General features: G+C 50.0%; 1 protein-coding gene across 10 annotated transcripts in view; it reads left to right on the top strand.

The window, feature by feature from the left end:
• The window catches only part of LOC143649767 (uncharacterized), a 101,438-nt gene that overhangs the window by 14,719 nt on the left and 60,937 nt on the right, over window positions 1-25,782 (top strand). Inside the window, exon 7 of one of the 10 annotated variants that reach the window (XM_077119690.1) lies at window positions 734-3,121. The exons of the other annotated variants lie outside the window; for them this stretch is intronic. Within the exon in view, the coding sequence (XP_076975805.1) occupies window positions 3,065-3,121 (57 nt within the window). The 5' untranslated portion in view covers window positions 734-3,064. The remainder of the gene's footprint in view (window positions 1-733; window positions 3,122-25,782) is intronic. 10 annotated transcript variants of the gene reach the window in all.

Below are 25,782 nucleotides of genomic sequence, written 5' to 3'. Positions count from 1 at the left end.
GTGGACCTGCCCTGGATAGCCCCGGGTTGGACAGTGCTGGGTGTGGACAGCGCTAGGTGTGGACAGGGCCAATTGCTAGAACAGTGCTGCGCACTCAGGACAGTGTGGTGTGTGTACAGCATTGGGTGCTCAGGATAGTGTTGGGTGTGGATAGTGCTGGGTGCTCAGGACAGAGCTGGGTTCTCAGGACAATGGGGGACGTGGGCAGCACCAGGTGTGGACAGGGCCAAGTGCGAGACAGTGTGCTGTGTGCTCAGGACCGTGTGGTGTGTGGACAGCATTGGGTGCTCAGGATAGTGTTGGGTGTGGATAGTGCTGGGTGCTCAGAAGAGTGCTGGGTTCTCAGGACAATGTGGGACGTGGGCAGCACCAGGTGTGGACAGGGCCAAGTGCGAGACAGTGCTGTGTGCTCAGGACCGTGTGGTGTGTGGACAGCATTGGGTGTTCAGGATAGCGTGGGGGTGTATACAGTGCTGGGTGCTCAGAAGAGTGCTGGGTTCTTAGGACAGTGTGGGGTGTGGACAGTGCTAACTGCTCAGGCCAGCAGCGGATGTGGACAGCATTGCATGTGGACAGCACCTAAATGTTAGCTGCTGCTGCTGCCTCCCCTCTCCTCCAGGCTGCTTGTTTTTGCTCAGCCAAGGCCCGTGCAGCTCATGGAGACAGTCCATCCAGCTCTCATCTATTACAAGGAGCACTGGAGCGAGATCTGTGTCACTTCACTTTCTTTCAGCCAGTGCATCCAGTGGGTTTCACTGCCGGCCTGAGGGGATGACGATGGTGAAGGTGAGGAGTAGTGGTCAGCGGGGTCTGTGTCTGAGGTGGAGCTGCAGGGATCAGCCGAGGCTGAGGGGCATTTGGAGCAGAGTCCTGGCACCCATGCAATCTGGGTGGTTGGGTCACTGAGATAGCACTGCACATGGACTTTGGCCCCCATGCTGTCCCACTTGGTCCCCACCTGGCAGCACCGAGCCCTGACCTGCCCTCTGTTCCCCAGCTTAGAGTCTCTTGTGGCTCTCATTTCCCTGAGAAAACCCCCGCAGCATAATAATGCCTTCAGCGTCCTCCCAGCCTGGGCTCCCTCCCCCAGAGCATTTCTGGTCCCACCTTGGTCCTTGGTTCCAGCCACATGGCTGGCTCCTGTGCGGTTCTTGGAAAAACCTTCATGTTCCTACCCCAGGGCCTTTGCTTAGCCGTCCTTGGGATGCTTCCTCGCTGGAAGTGCATGGATACGCCCCCACCTCCATGGCCTCTGCCATTGTGTCCTGTGGTCAGGGAGGCTACTGGGCAAAGGATCTGGAGCAGCCCTTGCAGCCCCTCCACCTTCTGGGGCGTTGTGCTCAGCGAATGGGTTTGGGTTGATGGTTGAGTCCCCAGGGGCCGAGCAGTGCTTGGGGTGGGAGGGCCTGCAACATCCATCTGTGGATTAAATGCAAGTGCCTGTTATTCCCAGCATGGGGCAGTGGTCCACCTGCACGGAGCTCAAGGGAGAATCAGGTCGAGGAGCCAGATGGGGACCCTGGGGATGTAGCTGTCTCAATTCACGGGCTGGTGAGCTCCCCAGGTACCGAGATTGGGACTGGCCTGTCCTGGGAGGGAGGTGTCCTGGAAGACTCATGGAGCCAAGGAGGACTTGCAGGAGGAGGGCAGGGTGCATGTCCCAGGCGGGGACTTCCCTCTTCCTAGTGGCCCCGCCTCCCAATTCCTAACTCCTTCCTGTGGCTGCCCAAGAGGACGACTCTGTCCCACAGGGTCCTGGCGGAGAGACGAAACCACAGCCCGTCAGGAAAGCTGCGGCCTCTGAGTACGTGGCCACGGGGCAGGGGATGCACCGTTTGGTTTCTGTGTTGCAACGTTAAACGTGTTGGATCTCCTGCAAACTTTGGTGAATCAGCACCCCAAGAACAGTTTTCTGTGGATTCCATTATGAATCGCCAGTGAGTTTTTAAGAGTCTCCAATTCCATCCTCCAACCATGGGAAATAGAACATTAGCTTTGTTTCCAAAAGAGAGTCAAGGAGAGGAAACTGCTGTGCCCTGGAGGGCCGCTGAGAACACGCTGCTCACACACCAGGCCCTCACCAACCTCGTGGGACGTTCGAGGACTCGGACAGTAAAACCCGGGCACTGGTTTCTGCTGTCCTGCTGCCCTGGGGAGACTGTTTCCCTGCTGCTGTGATACTGACCCTGTGGGGACCCCAGGACCTGGAAGATAGGGGCTGCCACCTCCCCCAAGCCCTTGAGACTCGCTGGCACAGCTGCTCTGTCCTGCCCACCTTCTGGGGGCCTCTGCACACACCGTTGCCCCAGACTCCTCTCGCCATTGCTCTCTCTTGCTTGGAGGGCCTCCCGCTTCCTACCGTTGCATCGTGCCTGGTGCTTAGAGTGCCCACCCGCTGTGCCCAGGCCCCATGACTGCATCCGTGCATGAGTAGTAATAGCGACGTGGCCTCAGCATGGGGCTGTGAGTGTGTTGAGACCCGTCCATAGGGAAGCAAGATCTGCACCCTTCTGGTTGCCAGAGTGGATCCCAATTAGTTGTGGGACCTGCCGGCCGTCAGCGCACAGTTGTGTGCTCATATGCCCTGGGAGCCGTGGGCCTGGCTGAGTCTGGGGATCCGTGACATCACGGAGGAGTGTTCCCCAAAGACACCCGTCTTGAAACCTGGGTCCACGCCTGCCACAGAGATGGGCACCCTGCTGTCCTGGAGTTTTGGGGTCTGGCATCAGTGTAGCTTGGACAGGTTCTGGACTCGGCCTGCACCTCACCTGGAGGGCCTTTCCTGCTGTGGCCCTCAGGACGGGTGTGCTCCTGTGGGCATGATTCGGTCAAGTCCTTCCCTGACCCCTGGTGCTGAGCAAGTGCTCTCCGGGGCTTGTGGCCTCCCAAGGTATTGTCTAGCCCCCTCCAGGACCCCAAACCATGCAGTCCACGGAGGAGCATAGAAGACTTATTCCTCCTCCACGAAGCCAGAACGTTGATAGGAGGATGCCATGGCAGTGACTTCCCTGACCCCTGGCTTCCAAGTGGCTGAATGAGATAGAAATGACAAGTTTATTTTCATATGATTTCCTGTCACCTTGTCTGGGTACAACAGCATGGCATCACCCCAGGAAGCGTCGTAAGTGCTCTCTCCTGACCGTCTGACCTAGGAAGCTCGAGGGAAGGGGAGAAAAGGGCTGTGGAGCCATTGCCAGTGTCGAGTGTCAGCAGGGAGCCTGCAGGAACATGTGGCCAAGGCCTCTTCCACGGCCCTAGGTCACTCTCCTCCCACCTCTGCCTTGGGCCTCCTGTTGACCCTGTAGCCAAAGTGCAATGGGGTGTTTGTGGGGGTAGCCCACAGAGGGAGCTCAGGCTGGGGGCTGGGGTAGAGGGGGACCCTGAGGGATGGAGAGGTTCTGGAGCTCAGGATTGGGTGGACGGGTGGAGAAGGCCGTGGGCTGAGCCTCTGGCCCTTTGGCTTCTACAGCCAAGGTGAGAGCAGCTCTGGCTCTTCTACCTACTCGAGGTCCTGGGTGGCTGGGGGTGAGGGTCTCCCTGTGGGGCAGATTCGGGCGGCCAGGACGTTTCATTGTTGGAGCTGCCCCTGAGGCTGGCAGACTTGACAGGGCAGTGACCCCACGGACCGACGTCTGGACCCCCCTTCTGGGCAGTAGGATCCCTGGAGTGAGAGGCCTGTGCACCTGGCGTGGCCCGTGAGCAGAGAAGTGGGTGTCAGGCCAGAATCCCAGGGTCATGACCGGTGGTGGGGCAGCCTTCCCTTCAAGGCCCCACCCCCCTGAATGGTCAGCATTTGTTAGTTGTGACCCTGAAACCAGGCTGTCTGAGGGGCCTCTCCTCCAGGACTCCCTCCGGGCAGGGCCCAACAGCTAGCTGCACAGGGGCCCTCAATTCCCGTAGCTGGAAGTGGGGGCCCCGGGCCTCTGAGCACCGAGTTGCCTTGGGACCCTGGCATCCGGCAGTGTTTGTGCTGAGCCAAGGCAGGCTCGAACCCGCAGGGTGGCAGCTTCTTCCATTGTCCAGGACATGCCGTCCATGCAGTGGCTTCCTCTGGGGTGTTGCTGGTGGCTGGGCCTGGGAAGGCCAGTGCCTCTAGCCCTGCTGACCAGCAGGCGGGCTGGTCCATTCCTACTGCCATTCAGTCCTCGGAGAAGGCTCCTTCCCTGGAGGACCTGATGCCTTTTGAGGATGGGCTGAGCCCAGAAGACTCTCCCACCCCCTCCAAGTGGGAGCTCCTAGTTCTCTGGGGTGGGTTCGGTCCTCCTTGCTGAGTGCTGAAATAGGCAGTCAACCCAGAGGGCGTCTCCCCAGCAGGGTGCAGCCCCTGGAATATGTGAGGGGTGGCCTGGGAATGTAGTTGTGGTCCTTCCTGCTTACTGCCCTCTGCCACCTGCCCCACCTCCTCTTCTCTCCTGGGGAGATTTTTGGGGAGACATAAGGGGCAGGGAAGAGGAGAGAAGCAAGCGTGGTTTTGATGCAGGAAACACATTTGCTTCTACCATCAGCTCCTCCCTGCCTTCCCCTCGCCTGTCCTGGGGGCGAGACAGGCCTGAAAAATGGAGAGAAGCAAGACTGGTTTTCTGAGGGCCCCCAGCCCCCGGCCCCGCTGAGTCACTGCTGTCTGGCCTGCAGCAGCCAGTGGCTGCTGCTGAGCCATGACGCCTGCACCTCATGGGACAGGTGAAGTGTGGCCGGGCTGGCAGGGGCAGCACCGAAGGTGAGAATGTCATAGCGATGTTTTTAGCACTAAAATATGAGCCGCTTTACTACACTCCCCACTGCTGTGATGTGAAAAATAATAACTTGGATCCAAATTGAAAATACCGATCTCAGGAAGGTGTTGAAAGTAAATAAACGCTCCCGAAGTTTTCAGGTCAACGGAGAAAATGGTTCTCAGCAATAGGTGTGTCAGCACGCCAGGTCCCCGCGTTCTTGATCTACTTTTTCTTTGAATTGATCTTTCGTTATTTCTTCCTAAAAGTGTTGGAATCTGGTGCTCTGCCGTTGAATCCCAGTGTTTGGGCAAATCATTTCTTTAGGGCTCATGAGATGTCCCTAATCCACTCACCCACTGATTGATTGACTTTTGACTCAATCAGTCCATCCCCTGCTTTATTTAGAACTTCATCATAATTTTTTATGCATTTAGGCTTGACTTTTTTATTTCCTCTTGCAGATGAGCTGACATGGGTCTGTCAAATGGGTGGAAAACAATTGCTGCCAGGTTAATTTTATGCCGGGCTCCGTGCATTTTAAGGAGATGCTGGTGCTTCCAGGCTGCAGGCAGCTGGGAAGGAGCTGTGTGCCCTGTAAATCTGCTCCTGTGCTGGAGCCTCCTGGGTAGCCTGGCGGTCCTGAGTTGTGGGTGCTTGTGGTTGTTCAGGACCCTGTAGCAGCATGATGGAATGCCAGTCCTTTTTTTCTTGAGACACTTTTTGTTACTAAGGCTTCTTGAGCTTGGTGCTGAGCCCCCAGTGCACCATGCAGCTCTGAGCAGCCTGGACCAGGAGAGTGCAGGTACTGAGGGCAGAGGGAAGGATCATAGGGTGCAGGTGCTGGGACAGAGGGAAGGAGGCTAAGGTGCAGGTGATGAAACAGAGGGAAGGAGCGTCTGTTATGTTTCTTCAGGGGAAAGGCAGCTAACTTTCAGTGCGGTTCTTTCTTACACGGGAAGGCACAGGAATGGGATCTCGGCTGGCCTTCTTTCCAGGCCTCTGGGTTTCAACAACGTTCCCCGGGGGTGATTCTTTTCTGCATCTCCAAAGGCCTGGGCTGAGCTGCTAGTGCTGAGATGAGGTATGCCGAGCTGCTTGGGCTGTGCTACATGGAGCTCTCTCATTTAAGCTTACAGCCAATTAAGTGGAACATCATTCATTGCAGCAGACCACGCCTCCTCACCGACTGCAGATGTAATCAGCAACAGATGAGTTTCACATGCCATTGGCTCCTGTCCACAGCAACAAAACTAGGAGTCTTCACCTGGCCAGGTTGACAGCTGAACCTAACTACCACAACCAGTGACATTCAGGGTTTGCCCCTCAGTTTGAAAGGCACATGGTGAACATGGTGGCATCTGCTGGCTTTCTCTCCAGTCCTCTTGTTTCATACAGCTTCCAGGAGATGTTTTCCTTCTTCATCTCCAAAGGTCGTTGTCTAGTGGAGTCTGTGGTTCTCTCATCCTTCTGTCGTGGTTCTGCGGCTCACTCCTCATTCTCAAAAGGAACTCTCTCCAAAATGTCTCCTCTTTTATAGGATTCCAGTAAACTAATCAAGACCCAGCAAATGGATGGAGACACGTCTACATCTAATGAAATTTAATACCCAGAATTGAGTGTCACATATCTGTGGAGATAACCTAATCAAATTCCTACCTATATTGCTGAATAGGGATTAGAAGAAACAGTTGCTCCCACAAGATTGATTAGGATTAGAACATGGCTTTTCAAGAGGACATAAATTTTTTCAAACTGGCACATACCCCTACACAAACCCTCAAGCAGAGGTGTGAGCTGCAGCAAGAGAACTCTCCAGCTGTCTGCCATGGACTGAAGGTAGATGGGGTGCCCAAGGGGTCTGCCGAGCAGTGAAGGAGCATGTGTGGCACACTCCTGGCTGTGAACTCCTGCACTGCCATGTCCACACCTTGGATGGCCTCTCCCCATGTGGATCTAGAGATTCAGGGCAAAATGAAAGTCAGACTGGTTTCTTTCTGAGAATTTGTGAAAACTGGCAAGGTGGTTGTAAAATTTATAAGGAAATGCAAAGGACCTAGAATACTCAGAACAAGTTTGTGCAAGTGCAAAGCTGGAGGCCTCCATTACTCCCCTATGACATGCCACAGAGCCTGGCTGAGCGAGATTTCACGGGGCCAGTGTGGGCCAGGTGAGTGGCCAGAGAACAGTGCCGAGAGCTGGGAGGAAACCTGTAAATGGATGGACTTTTGACAGAGGTACCAGGGCAGGTTCACTGGGGAGAGGACAAAATTCTCAACAAATGGTGCTGTATAAGCTACATGGCCATAGGCAGAAATGGAACCTCAGCCAGCCCTGACAGCAAAACATGTTCAAAAAAAATGAACTCAGGTTGATCATAGGCCTAAAAGCTAAGACTGTAGAACTTCAAGAAAACATTACAAGACCCAAATAGGCGTTCTCCAAGACACTTACTAGTTAGAATGTCAGAGGTCAAAGAGAAAGAGAGGATCTTGAAAGCAGCAAGAGAAAAACAATCCATCACATACAAGGGAAACCCAATAAGACTATGTGTAGATTTCTCGGCAGAAACCATGGAAGCTAGAAGACAGTGGGATGATATATTTAAATTACTAAAAGAGAAAAACTGCCAACCAAGACTTCTATATCCAGCAAAATTGTCCTTCAGAAATTGCGGCTTGGGACTTGCCTAGCCCGACCGCACTGGGGTCTCGTCCTCGGATGTGGTTCGGCCGGAGAACGGCGTCAGCCAAGACCACGGGGCTCGAAGGTTTGGAGGGCGCGCGAGCACAATAAACCGAGACTAAAGAATAATAGCAGTGGTTTATTGCATAGGGCTTGCGGGACCTAGCTGGCTGGCAAGGCTTACAGGCTAAGACCCCGACAGGAGGAAACACAAAGAATATATAGGGTTGGTGAGGGGGAGTTAACAGAGGTGGAGAAACTTTGATGGGCAGCTGGTATGGTGTCGTGTAGGATGTGGATTGGTCAGGAGGTGTGTAGAATATTATAATGGGTGGTGAGGTGAGGAGTGTACATGGTCCAGTGAAGAAGAGGTGAAAAGGTGGTGCGATATATGCTCAGGAGTTTGCTAGGCAGGGGGTTAGATTAGCAAAGCTTGCAAGAGCGAGAGATGTCTGGACATGTCAGGGCATGTTAAGGCAGATAAGAGGAGACAGTTACGAATATATGCAGCAATTCCTCCCCTTTAATTAAAGAGCGGAGAGAAAGGGACGTAGTTTGGTCAAATGGCAAGGCTGGTCCGCAAGGCTTCCGAGGGGCTCACGCGGATTAATTAGTATTGCCAGCCATGCTCCCAAAGGGTGATAGTTTTTATTTTTAGAAGAAGGCAGAAGAGATGCATTTGGGTTTAGCAGGGTGGCAGGTGGTCCACTAAGCTCCCGAGGGGCGGAATGCGGATTAACCGGTATTTGCACCCGCCACGCTCCCACAAGGTGATCAGTCCTGAGGGTGGGCAACACTAGCTAACCATACCTGCGCTTGCTGCCGATGACCCGCATCTGAAAAAGGATTTTGAAGTTCAAGAGCTGCCAGGGCAAGAAGTTTAGTTTGCTGTTTATGGCGAGAGAGCTGTTTGCATATATATTTGAATATAACAAGAACGATAATTAAGGCAAGCAACAGGATTCCATAGAAGATGAGGTTAGAGGGTTTGAAGAAAGAAGAAAACTTTTTCGTTAGGTCAGAAAGAATGGAGGCAGAGACTTTAGGGATAATTGTTTTTTCTAGAGTAAGAATGTGGGCTTGGAGTTGGTGGGTATAATTCCAGAAAGACTCGTTATAAGCTGTAAAGATCCAATCACGTAAAGTGAGGCGGGGTTGGGAGTGATTAACGAGGACAGGGGTGACACAGAGACTGGAAAAGGGGTAACGTCCATCACACGTGGAAGAAGCTATGTCATAGAGGGCTTCGACGTCTTGGGCAACTAGGTCAATTTGCTGCTGTAGATTGAAGATAGAGCGGTGCATCAGAAGGTTTAGGTCTTCTTGACTGCCGAGTGCTCGGGCAGCGGTACGAGTGAGGTTGTTGATGACTTCCGCCGTGGTGGAGGTTTGGGTGAGGGCGACAGCAGCTGTAGTGGCGGCGGCTAGAGATGCGACGACAGCGGCAGCGATCGCGGCAGAAATTCCGAAGTCTCGCTTGCGGCGGAACAATGGGGACAGCTCTTCGGTTTTGAAAGGACGCTTGCGGCGGGAGAATGAGGACAGCTGTTCGGCTCTGAAGGGATAAGGGAGTTGCGGGGCCACCCAGGTGGAGGTGTTTAGGGGGATCCATATTAGACGAGGCTGCAACACAATAAACGCATAAGGATATGAAACATTCCAAAAGTTGGCGAGAACACAGTTTTGAAGAATAGTTATGTTGGGGCAAAAATAGAAGAAGAAGGGCGGGGCGAGATGAACTGCAGCGGAGATGTTGATAGCAGATGTGAGCAGGGGGTCATAGATTGGGCCGCTAGGCTGCTTCCCGTTTTTCTGGGTGCAATTAGGGATGGCGTAAGCAGTACCCAATCTGAGCAGCGCAATGCCGGAGAGGGGGTGGAGGTCGAGGCAGGCATATTTGCCACATGAGTAGTTGTCAATAAATGCGGGTAAGCCAAAAACTGCATGATCCGATTCATTACCTGCTCCTGGAGAATTGAGGGAGAAGGAAGGATTTTGATTATTGGGAAGAGGGTAATGACAGCGGTACCAGGTGAATTGGCTAAGTGGGAGGGAATCGAAAGTGGTCGTTTTAGTCCAGTGGGGTATAGGACAGGGATTGGTCGGCAGAGAGGCGTGTTTGTGCCTGATAGTATTGTGGCGTGGCTGTGATGGGTGGCTAGCCGTGAGGTTTTCCGGGAACCACCAAGTAGCTTCAAGGGTGTAGGCTAAGTAGCAGGAGTAAGGACAAGTTTTATCAGTACACGTTTGACACATTTTGGAATTACACGTTTTGTTTTTGACGTAGTCCACAATGGTAATTTCCTGTAAAAAAAGGCAATTAGGGAAGGAAGGAGGGTAGGTATCTATTTGGGAGTTCCCGTCCTTGAGAATGAAAAGGAGTGCTGAGTGGGGCGGAGAAAGGGAGACATTAAGTGGGGCTTGGCTGGGCAGGAGATAGGGGTTGCAAGGGAGGCGGAGTGAGCAGTCGTTAAGCTGTAGAGAGGGAAAGAGGGGGCTATCGGGGGTAATGAAAAGGACTCCAGGGGGATTCTGCACAGCTGCCCAAAGTTCTTTGGGCGTTGCTGCGGATGCTGTGGAGAGAAGCGTGAGCATAATTAGAAGGATTTGCTTTAAGCTAGGAGGGGGGTTACCACAACGTTCGCGAGCTTCATCATAGAGATGAAGAAGTTGTCGTTTCATTTCTTTATTTGGGTTGTGGCAGAGGGGCTCTGTAGACTTTAGATCTGCATGGGTTAGCTGCCAGACCAGGCACTGAGCACGTCGGGTGTACGCGCCTGATTTTGGCAGCTGTTGAGGGTTGCTGGGGTGACGATTGGGGTTCCTCAAGGTGGAGGCGGCCCAGTTTCTTTTTCAGTTGTCTCAGTCTGCGTCTGTGGCGTCTGCTTGGTCGCCGTGGCCGGATGGATGTTCCTTCCGGGGATCCAGATTGGCTGGGATTCATTTTCTGGAAAGACACAAGCAAAACCGCACCCCTGGGCAAGGAGAGGGGCTGGCTCCCGCCAAGCATTGGTGACCGGGTCGCGCCACCGAACTGAAGGGACCAGGGAAGGCCTGTATGAAGGTCCCCAGTGTTTATGCAGGGGAGATAGTCCTTCTTTATCAAATGTGAGTAGATTGAGGTGTATGAGAGCAGCTGTGACAAGGTCGCCTGGTGAGGCCTGAGGGAGATTACTCCTCTCTTTTTCTATTTGGATTTTTAGTCTGCGATTTAAGGATTCTACTATGGCCTGCCCTTGAGGATTGTAGGGAATGCCAAAGTGGTGAGTGATGTTATATAGGCGCAGAAAGGCCGAGAAAGAGGCGCTGCGGTAGGCAGGGCCATTGTCTGTTTTAAGGTCCCAGGGTATTCCCATGAAGAGAATCCCCTGGCGGAGTGCTTTGATACAGTGTTTGGCGGTTTCACCTGGCAGGGGAACAGCGTGGCACATGCCTGAGTAGGTGTCTATGATGACATGCAGATATTTAAGACGCCCGAATGAAGAGATGTGGGTAACATCCATTTGCCATCTGGCATTGGGCTTAAGGCCACGGGGATTTACTCCTTGCGGCTGCAGGGGCCCGAGTGGTGCGAATGGTGCACAGGTGGCACAACTACGAACTATGTGTTTGCAGGTTTCTTTGGGTAAACCGCAAAGGTGATGTAGGGAATTGGCCGAGAAATGAAATCTGGAGTGGAGTTGTTTGGCTGTATTAATGGAGTCACCGAGTGTGTTGGCAGCAGAGACAGAGACTGCTCTATCAGCCGCTTCATTGCCAGCTGCAAGCGGCCCAGGAAGGCCGGAGTGTCTGCGGATGTGAGCGATGAACCAGGGGGCCTGTCTCTTTTCAAGCTGATTTTTTAATGAGACCAAGGCCCGATCTATGGGTTTGGAAGCATCTGGAAAGAAGGTGGCTAATGCCAACACTTTACAGACTTGGTAAGTGTACAGACTGTCCGTGAAGATGTTGAGCGGCCTGTCGGGAAACTTTCTGAAGACTTTTTCTACTGCGAGAAGTTCGCCGACCTGCACAGAGTACTGATGGAACTGAGTAAAACAAAGGGGGTCTTTTTGCTCTGGTAGGTACGCCGCAAGGGCGAACTTGGTTTTTGAGGCGTCCGTAAAGACTGTGGTCACGTTCGGGATAGGGGAAGAGGATGGAAACGGGTGATAAGGACATTTAGGTGGCAATGGGAAGTGAAGCACTGTTTGAAATATTTTGTGGGAGGGGTAGTGGTTGTCAAAATTACCAGTGAAGCCCTCCAGTAGCAGTTGCATGTCTACATTACTTTGGATGAGCCATGTAGTCTGTTTCTCATCAAAAGGCCAGATTATGGTGTCGGGAGGACGCCCAAAGAGGTGTATAGCTGTTTTGACTAAGTCGAGGGCAAGGCACACCCACATTTTGGCTTGGGGGCAGATTTTTCTGAGTTTGCTTTTGGCAGGGTGGACCCACATTAGGGGGCCTTCTTGCCAGAGTACCCCTGTGGGGGTGAAATATGTATTTAGGACAAGTCCCTGGAGGGGGAGCTCCGGTTTAAACCGATCGAGCTGGCTTTTGGAGAAGTATTCATTGAACGTTTGGAGAGCCAGTTTTGCCCAAAAGTCTAACTTAATGGGCTGCGTGACAGCTTTGGATGTTTGCTCTCCAGTTTTTAGGAGTTTAAACAGTGGCTGAAGCTCCGCTGTGGTTATTGGCAGGGCTGAGCGCACCCAGTTTATTTGCCCGCACAGTTGCTGCAGCTCATGTAAGGTTAGTTGGTCAGGGATAGTGAACTGAAATTTTATAGGGGTTACCTTTTGATCTATTGCGAACCCCAGGAAGGTATATGGTGCGCAGAGTTGGATTTTGTCTGGCTGAACTGTAAGTCCTAGACTTTGCAAGTTGGCCTGCAGCTGTGAAACAAGCTGCTTGAGCTGCTCGGAGTCCTCGGTTGCCACGAGAATGTCATCCATGTAATGAATGACGAGGGCCTGGTCACGCAGTGGAGACACTGCGGAGTCGACATAGGCCTGGCAAATAGCTGGACTATTACGCATGCCTTGGGGGAGCACTTTCCACTGATAATGCTGCGCTGCCCCCGCGTGGTTGGTGACCGGAACCGTGAAGGCAAATTTTGGTTTGTCAGAGTCATGTAATGGAATTGAGAAGAAACAATCTTTGATGTCGATAGTGGCCACGTGAAGATGCGAGGGGATGGCTACCGGGTGTGGCAGCCCAGGCTGTGGAGAGCCCATGGGGAGGATGTGTTTATTAATCTCCCGGAGGTCATGAAGAAGTCTGAATTTGTTTGTGGCCTTTTTGTGAATGACAAAAACAGGTGAATTGTAGGGGCTGGTGGAAGGTTCGATATGACCAGCTTCCAGTTGCTCTAGGACGAGGGTTTTGAGTATTTCTAATTTATGGGAAGGTAAAGGCCACTGCTCCACCCAAATAGGCTCCTCTGTATCCCATTGAAGAGGAGTGGGTGCTGGAGGTGTTATGCGAGCAGTGGCGCAAATTATTGGGGGGGCTGAGTGGCAACATTAGCTCCCGCGTCTGTGGGAATGGCTCGTCCCCAGAGGGCTTGGCCGATGGTGGTTAGGAGACATTCTTGAGGGGGCTGCGTGGTGATACATGCCCCTGAGGCTGCTAGAATGTCTCGCCCCCATAAGATCTGGTCAATGGTGTTTAGAAAGAGCGGCTGGAAGGTACCGGAGTGACCTTCATTATCTTCCCATTTAATGGGAGAGGCGGCGCGCAGGGAGGGAGCGGAGCCGTCCTTCCTCTGTTTTCCATTGGGCTATAAAGCGGGTAGGCAGACATGAGATTTCTGCCCCAGAATCGACGGTGCCTGTGTACCAGCGATTGTTTATTTTAATTTCGCGGGTAGGCTTGTTGGGGGTTATAGGGATTGACCACATTATGGCTTGGGGCTGGTCTTGGCCCGGGTCTGTGTCTCTTGGGGGCGGGGCTGAGACATGCCCCCTTTCAAGTTTAAAGGCTGCGCTCTGTGATTAGCGCGGCAGTCTCGAGCCCAGTGATAGCCCTTGTTGCAGCGAGGGCAGGGCGTAGGGGGCTTGCGCTGTTGCCACTGTGGCTTGGTAGGCAGCGGGCTAGGGGTAGTTCAGTTTTTTGCAAAATGCCCCGTTTTTCGGCACCTGAAACAGCCTGATGTTAAAGTCATAGTCGTGGCAATGGCTTGGGCTAGCGAGGCGGCGCTAGAGTCTATGTTACTGCATGCGAGCACCCAGTCATGCATTGCCTTTTCTTTGATGGGTAGTATGGCCTGTTTACAGGCTTGGTTTGCTCCTTCAAAAATGAGCTCCTTGGCGAGGGCAGTCTGCGCTTGCTCGCCCAGGACTTTTCGCTCGCAGGTCTCTGTAACTCGCGAGACGAAGGAAGCGAAATCTTCCTCTTTCCCTTGTGTGAGTTTAGTAAATTTTTCGGGCTTAGCTGTGGAGCAGGATCGAAAGGCTCGCATGGCTACTTCCCTTAGTTGAATCCAAAAGCCGTTTGGGGCCTGCAGATATACTGCGGGATTAACATAGGGGCCCATCCCTAAGAAAGCTTCGAGAGGCACACCGAGACCCGGGGGGCCCGAACTGGTGCATGAGTGTGACTTGCTTTTCCGCCTCAGCATTAAAGTGGGCCTTCCAATCAACATACTGGCCAGGTGTAAGAATAGCCCGTGCCAAGGAAGTCCAATCATGGGGAGTACACAGGTTTGTCGAGATTTCCTCAAGGAGGTGGGTTGCATACGGACTGGCAAATCCATCCTCCTTTACCGCTTTGCGCAGCCACTTGGTGTCCTCTGGTTCTAAGGGGTACCAGGGGAGCGGGCGCTGCGGTGTAGGGGCAACATTCATAGGGAAGCAAGTGACCGGTGGCGGCAAATTGGGTTGAGGGGTAGCTGGGCCGCTGGATGCGCCGGCATAGAGCGGCCATAATGGCGCTGCCGATTGAGGGGCGGAGGCGCAAAACATTGGGCCCGGGGAGTTGTCCGCTGCAAAAGATGGCGGCCGGGAAGGCAGCGCCGGCAAGGAGGCCGGAGCACAAGATGTCGGATAAGTCTCCTCCCTCTGTGGAGGGGGGGCAGCTGGGAGGCACTTCCCCTTTTTGGTTGAAGGAGAAGGAGGAAGTGGCTCGTGAGATGGCGCAAAACCGCCATCTTTAGGAAGGGCGGGATAAAGGCACTTCCGGTTTTCTTTGTCTTTGCTCGAACAAGAAGGAGGAAGTTCGCCATTTTGCTCTGTCGCCAGATTGTTAAGTTTAGGAGGACAGAGCTCGAGCTCGTTATTCAGCTGCTCAAATAAAGATTCAGAGTCTGGGTCAGAGTTATTATGAGACTTCTCTGAATTAGCAGAGTTTGTTGCTGATAAGGCTTCTTGGGGGGCGTTATTGGATGGTGGCCATGAGCCGTGTAGGCAGGAACGGATGGTAATAAGCGTGGGCAGGAGACCGGGGGGGGGGAAACGCTTGTTTTCGTGCTCCATTTTTTGGGTGACCCGATCGATAAGTTGGTCATAAGTAGCAGGGTCCCACAAGTGGCAAGTGGTAAGCCACGGGTTAAACGGGAGCAAGAGGTCCCAATAAGCTTGGAGCTGGCGAACCGAAACTTTGCATTTATGAGTATCTAACAGGGCTGCCAGCGCAGGACCTGCGGCACTTGGCGTATGGAAATGCGATTGCCCATGATAAGAGGTAAGTTATAGCAGTGAGCCGGAGGAGGATGGGGGCTGCGTTTTTCCGATTAAGGGAGAAAAACTAGCAGGGTAATACACCCTACAGCGCAGAGAAACGTTATAGCAAGCAAAACTCTTTCTACTAGATTCCAATCTTTAGGGGCGATTTGTGCTAATATTACTGCCCACACTAACGCTAGGAGAGATATTAACAAGAGCCAATAATTCATTTATACTAGTGAAAGGTTAGAGGGGCTCTCAGCCGGAGAGAGCGGGGGCCCTTACCTTGTCGAGCGGCGGCTGGAGAGGAGACGAAGAGATCCGACCGAGGGTGTCAGTCTCGCCGGAGTCCCTGTTCGGGCGCCAATTGCGGCTTGGGACTTGTCTAGCCTGACCGCACTGGGGTCTCGTCCTCGGATGTGGTTCGGCCGGAGAACGGCGTCAGCCGAGACCACGGGGCTCGAAGGTTTGGAGGGCGCGCGAGCACAATAAACCGAGACTAAAGAATAATAGCAGTAGTTTATTGCATAGGGCTCGCGGGACCTAGCTGGCTGGCAAGGCTTACAGGCTAAGACCCCGACAGGAGGAAACACAAAGAATATATAGGGTTGGTGAGGGGGAGTTAACAGAGGTGGAGAAACTTTGATGGGCAGCCGGTATGGTGTCGTGTAGGATGTGGATTGGTCAGGAGGTGTGTAGAATATTATAATGGGTGGTGAGGTGAGGAGTGTACATGGTCCAGTGAAGAAGAGGTGAAAAGGTGGTGCGATATATGCTCAGGAGTTTGCTAGGCAGGGGGTTAGATTAGCAAAGCTTGCAAGAGCGAGAGATGTCTGGACATGTCAGGGCATGTTAAGGCAGATAAGAGGAGACAGTTACGAATATATGCAGCAAGAAATGAGGGAGAAATTAAAACATTTTCAGACAAAAAGTCACTGAGAGAATTTGTGACCAAGAGACCAGCTCTGCAAGAAATACTAAAGGGAGCACTAGAGTCAGATACGAAAAGACAGAAGAGAGAGGTATGGAGAAGAGTGTAGAAAGAAGGAAAATCAGATATGATATATATAATACAAAAGGCAAAATGGTAGAGGAAAATATTATCCAAACAGTAATAACACTAAATGTTAATGGACTGAATTCCGCAATCAAAAGACATAGACTGGCAGAACGGATTAAAAAACAGGATCCTTCTATATGCTGTCTACAGGAAACACATCTTAGACCCAAAGATAAACATAGGTTGAAAGTGAAAGGTTGGGAAAAGATATTTCATGCAAATAACAACCAGAAAAGAGCAGGAGTAGCTATAATAATATCCAACAAATTAGACTTCAAATGTAAAACAGTTAAAAGAGACAAAGAAGGACACTATGTACTAATAAAAGGAACAATTAAACAAGAAGACATAACAATCATAAATATTTATGCACCGAACCAGAATGCCCCAAAATACGTGAGGAATACACTGCAAACACTGAAAAGGGAAATAGACACATATACCATAATAGTTGGAGACTTCAATTCACCACTCTCATTAATGGACAGAACATCTAGACAGAGGATCAATAAAGAAATAGAGCATTTGAATATGACAATAAATGAGCTAGACTTAACAGACATTTATAGGACATTACATCCCACAACAGCAGGATACACCTTTTTCTCAAGTGCTCATGGATCATTCTCAAAGATAGACCATATGCTGGGTCACAAAGCAAGTCTTAACAAATTTAAAAAGATTGAAATCATACACAACACTTTCTCAGATCATAAAGGAATGAAGTTGGAAATCAATAATAGGCGGAGTGCCAGAAAATTCACAAATACGTGGAGGCTCAACAACACGCTCTTAAACAACGAGTGGGTCAAGGAAGAAATTGCAAGAGAAATTAGTAAATATCTCGAGGCAAATGAAAACGAAAACACAACATATCAAAACCTATGGGACGCAGCAAAGGCAGTGCTAAGAGGGAAATTTATTGCCCTAAATGCCTTTATCAGAAAAGAAGAAAAGGCAAAAATGCAGGAATTAACTGTCCACTTGGAAGAACTGGAGAAAGAACAGCAAACTAACCCCAAAGCAAGCAAAAGGAAAGAAATAACAAAGATTAGAGCAGAAATAAATGAAATTGAAAACATGAAAACAATAGAGAAAATCAATAAGACCAGAAGTTGGTTCCGTGAGAAAATCAATAAGATTGATTGGCCCTTAGCAAGATTGACAAAAAGAAGAAGAGAGAGGACGCAAATAAATAAGATCAGAAATGGAAGAGGAGACATAACCACTGACCTCAAAGAAATAAAGGAGGTAATAACAGGATACTATGAACAACTTTACGCTAATAAATACAACAATTTAGATAAATGGACGGGTTCCTGGAAAGGCATGAACAACCAACTTTGACTCAAGAAGAACTAGATGACCTCAACAAACCAATCACAAGTAAAGGAGTTGAATCAGTCATTCAAAAGCTTCCTAAAAAGAAAAGTCCAGGACCAGACGGCTTCACATGTGAATTCTACCAAACATTCCAGAAAGAATTAGTACCAAATCTCCTCAAACTCTTCAAAAAAATCGAAGTGAAGGGAAAGCTACCTAATTCATTCTATGAAGCCAACATCACCCTCATACCAAAACCAGGCGAAGATATTACAAAAAAAGAAAACTACAGACCAATCTCTCTTATGAATATGATGCAGAAATCCTCAACAAAATTCTAGCAAATCGAATCCAACAACACATTAAAAGAATTATACATCATGACCAAGTAGGATTCATCCCAGGTATGCAAGGATGGTTCAACATAAGAAAATCAATTAATGTAATACACCATATCAACAAATCAAAGCAGAAAAATCACATGATCATTTCAATTGATGCAGAGAAGGCATTTGACAAGATTCAACATCCTTTCCCGTTGAAAACACTTAAAAAGATAGGAATACAAGGGAACTTCCTTAAAATGATAGAGGGAATATATGAAAAACCCACAGCTAATATCATCCTCAATGGGGAAAAATTGAAAACTTTCCCCCTAAGATCAGAAACAAGACAAGGATGTCCATTATCACCACTATTATTCAACATCGTGTTGGAGGTTCTAACCAGAGCAATTAGACAAGAAAAAGAAATACAAGGCATCAAAATTGGAAAGGAAGAAGTAAAACTATCACTGTTTGCAGATGATATGATACTATATGTCGAAAACCCGGAAAAATCCACAACAAAACTACTAGAGCTAATAAATGAGTACAGCAAAGTAGCAGGCTACAAGATCAACATTCAAAAATCTGTAGCATTTCTATACACCAGCAATGAACAAGCTGAGGTGGAAATCAAGAAACGAATTCCATTTACAATTGCAACTAAAAGAATAAAATACCTAGGAATAATTTTAACTAAAGAGACAAAAAACCTATACAAAGAAAACTACAAAAAACTGTTAAAAGAAATCACAGAAGACCTAAATAGAAGGAAGGGCATACTGTGTTCATGGATTGGAAGACTTAATATAATTAAGATGTCAGTCCTACCTAAATTGCTTTACAGATTCAATGCAATACCAATCAAAATCCCAGCAACTTATTTTTCAGAAATAGAAAAACCAATAAGCAAATTTATCTGGAAGGGCAGGGTGCCCCGAATTGCTAAAAATATCTTGAGAAAAAAAAACGAAGCTGGAGGTCTCACGCTGCTGGACTTTAAGGCATATTATGAAGCCACAGTGGTCAAAACAGCATGGTATTGGCATAAAGATAGATATATCGACCAATGGAATCGAATAGAGTGCTCAGATATAGACCCTCTCATCTATGGACATTTGATCTTTGATAAGGCAGTCAAGCCAATTCACCTGGGACAGAACAGTCTCTTCAATAAATGGTGCCTAGAGAACTGGATATCCATATGCAAAAGAATGAAAGAGGACCCGTATCTCACACCCTATACAAAAGTTAACTCAAAATGGATCAAAGATCTAAACATTAGGTCTAAGACCATAAAACAGTTAGAGGAAAATCTAGGGAGATATCTTATGAAACTTACAATTGGAGGCGGTTTTATGGACCTTAAACCTAAAGCAAGAGCACTGAAGAAAGAAAGAAATAAATGGGAGCTCCTCAAAATTAAACACTTTTGTGCATCAAAGAACTTCATCAAGAAAGTAGAAAGACAGCCTACACAATGGGAGACAATATTTGGAAATGACATATCAGTAAAGGTCTAGTATCCAGAATTTATAAAGAGATTGTTCAACTCAACAACAAAAAGACAGCCAACCCAGTTACAAAATGGGAAAAAGACTTGAACAGACACCTCTCAGAAGAGGAAATACAAATGGCCAAAAGGCACATGAAGAGATGCTCAATGTCCCTGGCCATTAGAGAAATGCAAATCAAAACCACAATGAGATATCATCTCACACCCACCAGAATGGCCATTATCAACAAAACAGAAAATGACAAATGCTGGAGAGGATGCGGAGAAAGAGGCACACTTATCCACTGTTGGTGGGAAGGTCAAATGGTGCAACTACTGTGGAAGGCAGTTTGGCGGTTCCTCAAAACACTGAATATAGAATTGCCATACGACCCAGCAATACCATTGCTAGGTATCTGCTCAAAGGACTTAAGGGCAGAGACACAAACGGACATTTGCACACCAGTGTTTATAGCAGCATTATTTACAATTGCAAAGAGATGGAAACAGCCAAAATGTCCATCAACAGACGAGTGGCTAAACAAACTGTGGTATATACATACGATGGAATATTATGCAGCTTTAAGACAGGATTAATTTATGAAGCCTGTAATAACATGGATGGACCTAGAGAACATTATGCTGAGTGAGTCTAGCCAAAAACTAAAGGACAAATACTGTATGGTCCCACTGATGTGAACCGACATTCGAGAATAAACTTGGAATATGTCATTAGTAACAGAGACCAGCAGGAGTTAGAAACAGAGTAAGATAATGGGTAATTGGAGCTGAAGGGATACAGACTGCAACAGGACTAGATACAAAAACTCAGAAATGGACAGCACAATACTACCTAATTGTAATGTAATTTTGTTAAAACACTGAATGAAGCTGCATCTGAGCTATAGTTTTTTTTGTTTGTGTTTTTTATATATTTTTTCTTTTTTCTTTTTTATTATTATTATTTTTATTTTTTTCTCTATATTATCATTCTATATCTTTTTTCTGTTGTTTTGCTAGTTCTTTTCCTAAATCGATGCAAATGTACTAAGAAATGATGATCATACATCTATGTGATGATATTAAGAATTACTGATTGCATATGTAGAATGGAATGATTTCTAAATGTTGTGTTAATTTTTTTAATTAATTAAATAAATAAATAAATAAATAAATAATAGGGGGAACAAATGTTAAAAATAAATTTAGTTTGAAGTGCTAGTGGTAAATGAAAGCGAGGGGTAAGGGGTATGGCATGTATAATCTTTTTTTTTTCTGTTATCGTTTTATTTCTTTTTCTGTTGTCTCTTATTTTTTTCTAAATCGATGCAAACGTTCTAGAAATGATGAATATGGAACTATGTGATGATATTAAGAATTACTGATTGTATATGTAGAATGGAATGATATCTTAATGTTTTGTCTGTTAATTTTTTAATTAATAAAAAAATTAAAAAAAAAGAAAACATTACATCTGATTACATCATTACATCTTAAAACATGGTTTTGACAAAAGAAGCCACCACCTAGTATAAAATTCAAGATGAAACTCAACTAGACTTCATTAAAATGGAGCCCATTTGCTCTTCAAAAGACATTTACAAAAATAAGCCAGGAATTCACAGCCTGGGAGAAAGAATTTGCAAAGGTGTCAAAGAAAAGACTTGTACTTAAACACCGTATAAATAACGAACTGCTGCAACCTGGTAAGACAAACACCCAGTTAAAGAAAGTTAAAAATCCAATGGACTGTGTTCTAGTTTGCTAGCTGCCAAATGCAACACACCAGAGATGGATTAGCTTTTAATGAAAGGGTATTTATTTTGTTAGTTCTTCAGAGGAAAGGCAGCTAACTTTCAGTGCAGGTTCTTTCTTGCAGGAAGGCACAGGGCAATCTCTGCTGGCCTTCTCTCCAGGCCTCTGGATTCCAACAACTTTCCCTGGGGTGATTCCTTTCTGCATCTCCAAAGGCCTGGACTGAGCTCCAAGTACTGAGATGAGGTATGCTGAGTGAGCTGCTTGGGCTGTGCTACATTGAGTCTCTCATTTAAGCACCAGCCAATTAAATGCAACCTCATTCATTGCAGCAGGCATGCCTCCTAGTCTACTGCAGCTGTAATCAGGAACAGATGAAGTTCACATGCCATCGGCTCATGTTCACAGCAGTAGAACTGGGCATCTTCACCTGGCCAAGTTGACATCTGAATCTACCTACCACAGACCCCTCACCCAGAATTCAGAGGGGCAAACTGTGTGTGAGAGATGCTTGGCATCACTTGTCTCATGGGAAGTGCAGTCAAGGCCAGAATTTTCCCCTAAACAAAGCTAAGTATCCAACATTTGCTATAATTAGAAAGTCTGATCACACCATGTGTGGGCAAAAATGTAAGGGAACTGGTAGTCTTACAGGCTGCAGGTGGAAATGGACAGTGGAACCCCACCCGGAGAAGCATCCAGCAGCCTCATGGAACGTTAAAATACGCCTCGCCCATGAGCCAGCCATTCCACTACCTGGTGTTCCCCTAAGAGACATGGAGGCCCACATGCACATCCCCACGCGTACGAAACTTTTCATACGTTCATGGTTTGGCTTCATTCGTAATGGCTAAATATGGCAAACCAGTCAGATCACACTCATCAGCTCATGGATAAACGCTATGGTGCATCTGTGCACTGGGACACGCTCAGCGAAACACAGGAAAGAACCCCCATCCTACCTGGGCGTGGATGGATGTCAGCGTGGTGCGCTGCATGGAAGCAGACAGGCCAAAAAATGGTGCGTCCTTTGGACTCCAAGTCATAGTCTCGAAAAGGCAGACTGCTCTCTAGGAATGGAAAGCAGATGGGTGGTTTCTGGGGAGGGTGTGGGATGGTCGGGAAAGGGTCACAAGGGGCCAAGGAGACTTCCGGGTGGGTCCTCAGGGGCGGGTCCTCAGGGTGTGGGTAGTGGGGGTGGGGGTGGGGGGGGGGTGACTGCCCAGACCAATAGCACTTGGGAGCTTGCTTGGCCTGTGGATTCCTGGGCCCCACCCATTACTGTGGACTTATACCCTGGAGTAGGCCCTCCAGGGACTCTGATAGCATTTGAGCCTGAGATCTCTCCCCCCAACTGCCTCTGCCCCATGGGCAGGCATAGGCTGCGGCCTCTGGGGGGGCCCTCCTGGTGGCCGCTGTGGGGTCTGTCCTCCCAAGCTACCTTCATCCCCTTAGTTAGATTAAGAGCACTTGATGAACACTTGTGGGTTCCTTCTGTTTAGTACAGTTTGTACTTCAGCCTCTGTTTTTTATGGTTAAGAATTGTTCAGAACTAGAGTGTCTTCAGAAAAATCTTGACATGTAGAGCAGGTCGGTGCCCACAGGTTGTTGGTGCCAGCTCGGCGGATGTGAGCCAGGGGTGTCCCTCTTTCCAAGGAGGCCTGCAGAGGGCCTTGGGTTTCCAGGTCTGGTTACACCATCAAAACTTGCTGTTCCTGAGTTCTGACCTGTATTCATTGTTTGTCCAGCAGATTTTTCCTGCCACCTTGCTGTGGGGTCACTGGCCCTGCCTGTCCTCACGGGGCGATGAAGGGCCCATGGTGTGCTGTGGGAGCTGCGGTCCTGGGGGCCATGCCTGGTGTGGTGCCAAGGTTTGGGTCCTCACGGCATCCCGTGTCCATGCCCTGTGTACTCTGCCCATGCCCAAGCACCAGCAGGGTCCTGGAGGTCACAGACCAGCACCACCCTGGAAACCAGGGGGCCCCGGGAAGCCTTGGGAGTGTGGTTGTGGCCAGTGAAGGGTGCCCCATGCCCACCAGGAGGCCCTTCCCCATGGAATCCATGCGTCTCACACTGCAGATGCACACGGACAGGCATGACTCTTTCTGGGCGGGGCTGTGATGGCAGCTCGTGGGTCGAATTTGGCACCATGTGGGCTGCAGTTAAAATGTATGCAAATTAAACACGATGCTCCTGCTCTGCCTGAGAGGATGCAGCACCTCTGGAGGGGTGGACACATGGGCTCTGTGTGCCGCCTGCTGTTGCACTCCTGTGGGTGTTCTTAATGCCTTGAGTACTGGCAATTGGCAGCTGGGGTGCTCAGCTGGGCTCACATGACAGGGAGTGATGGCGGTGCCAGGCTCGCCATCTCCCCCTGGCCCAGTGTCCACACACCTGCTGCCTGCTCCTGCCTAACAGTACCCGTGATGGATGCCATTTAGGGAGCTGGTGGCTGCCTTTTAAAACCAGTTGCCAGTTGCTGACAGGTACATACTAAGTGTAGGCCAGGCCTGTCGGGAGTCAGGCCCCATACATCAGGAGTGGATCCTAGGGAGAAGTGGGCAGCAGGGAATGGGCTGGGAATGTGGTGCTACAGGACAGGAGGTCAACAGGGACAGGAGAGGGTGGTGTTCCAAGGGAGGGACGGGGTGGTGCCCCGGGGGATGGGGCAGCAGGGACAGGGGGTGGTGGTGTCCCGGGGTAGGGGATCAGCAGGAATAGGGGAGGGTGGTGCCCTGGGAGAGGGCTTCAGTGACTTTCCGGTGCCGCGTGGATCCTCTGCTGAGATTTATCCCTGACAGGCCTGCTGCCTCCAGAAACTTTCATTCTGAACCACTGTGGATGGTGATTTTCAGGCCCATTTCTTTTAGAGGATTTTCCTTTGAGCTCAGGACTCGGGTCCCGCACTCATCTGCTCTCCGCCCCTGTGCGGCGCGGCCAGGCCTGGGAACCCCACCTCTGCCTGTCCCCTCCATCTTCGTCTGCTATTTCTCACTATCGGGGGCATCATTTTTCTGCAGCGTTGAGGTTGTCAGGGGATGGAAGCTCAGAACAGGGTCGCATTTAGAGGGATGGGCATGAAAAATTTGTGAATGCACATGCAAGGCCACCCACCAGCCCTGCATCCCTGGGGTCGGGTCTGCACATGGCAGTGAGGCTCATGCCGCAGCCGGGACTGGCACCGCACCACTGGACGCCCTGCCCGCGCTTTAGCCACTTTCACTTGTCGCTTCAGTTTGCCGGTCAGATGCGCCAAGACCTAGGTAGAGAGTTTGCTTAAGAACCAAGCCGTTTCTTTACAACAGCTCATATTGCTCTTTGTCAGTCTGAGAGAGAAATTTCTGCATGTTTAAACTGGGTTGTTATTTCGTGCCATGTCTGTCGCAGCCGCAGAGGTGAAAGCTCTGCCTGCGAGCTCTAGGCCCCGGGCCCCTCCCAGGTCTGGGCGTGGAGCGTGCACAGCCACCTTCCCCCAAGGGCTGGGCCGTGGGCTCTGGCCGCCCTTGAGTTCTGGGAATGTCTAGGCCAAGCCACGGACACTGACCTCATGTCAGAGCTGCCAGCCTTGCATTTCCTAGCATGTGGATGACCTAAAATAGATGCTTCTGAATTGTGAGTGGGAGCCCAGGCAGCCACCCCAGCCACATGGTTGACTCAGGGGCTCCGTGCATTGGTGCTGACTGAGGACGGTCATGGCTCTGGGGGCTCTTCCTGACCCGAAGGCCAGATACTACTTGTGTTTCTTCATTTAAAGATTCTTTGGCTTTCAGCTTATGAGAGCCAGTGGGCGCAGCCCTCTGCTCCTTGGCACTGTGGGCATGCACTCTGCGGGGTGGGGTGCCTTGCAGGGCACATGCGTCCTGCGCCCCGATGACCCGTGGGACCTGCTGACTGTGGGCTCTGCCCGCTGGGCCGCAACCTGCCCTCGATTGGGAGAACCTGTGTTGAAGGAGACATTGGCTGGACGGGGTCACTTGCTTTGAAAACGTCTTGATTTGAAAAAAAGTAGTCACTTCTCTTGGCAGTCCCGTAAGAAGGCACTAACATGTACCACTTGACAAGTGTTCAGAGGGTGTGTACGTGTGGAGGCCACATGGGTTTTGTCTTTCATTTTGAGTTCTTTTAGCTATTAAAACTTGCGCTTTTGCTCCCCAAATTGGAGGGAGGTGAGTGGCAAAAAGACCCTGCTGTTGAGGAGATAAAGCCGCCCTCAGCCCCAGGTTTCCTTGTCTGGGAAGCTCTCTGCATGTCAGAAGTCTTAGCCATTGGGCGAGTGTTCTGACCTGCTGCTCCCCCAAAAATCTCCGTGAGCTCCTCTTCTCCTTTGTGGGGCCCTGTTTGCACCAGAATTGACAAGGCATCTGGGGGGCCAAGCTGAGGTCTTGGGGTGCTTGGGCCCTGGTCCCCACAGCCAGGGTATATGCTTCCTCATTGGTGCTGCCCCTGGAGACGGGTGTGCAGAGGCAGGGCCGGAACTAGGCCTGCTGCTTGGGCACCACAGGCAAGCAGCACCCCTGGACCTGGGGACTCTGGCACCCTGTGGGCGGGTCATGAGATGCTCTAGTTGCTGCTGAGTGGCCCTGTCCTGTGGCGTCCGTGACTGACCCCTCACCTTCCCACTGGCCCTCCTGACCCCTCCTGGTTCATGACCCCAGACAAGCCTGGGTTGGCCTTAACATTGCATCCGTGGCATTGACTCCACCCTGCCCATGGCCCCGCAATGCTCCGCAGCATGCCAGGTTTAGGCATAGCCATCCACAGCCCCTGCCTCACTACACCGGGC

The sequence above is a fragment of the Tamandua tetradactyla genome, chromosome 11, assembly GCF_023851605.1.
Source record: "Tamandua tetradactyla isolate mTamTet1 chromosome 11, mTamTet1.pri, whole genome shotgun sequence".
In the NCBI taxonomy this organism is placed as follows: Eukaryota; Metazoa; Chordata; class Mammalia; order Pilosa; family Myrmecophagidae; genus Tamandua; species Tamandua tetradactyla.
Note: the sequence above shows the minus strand (reverse complement) of the source record. Positions and strands in the feature narration are given on the sequence as shown.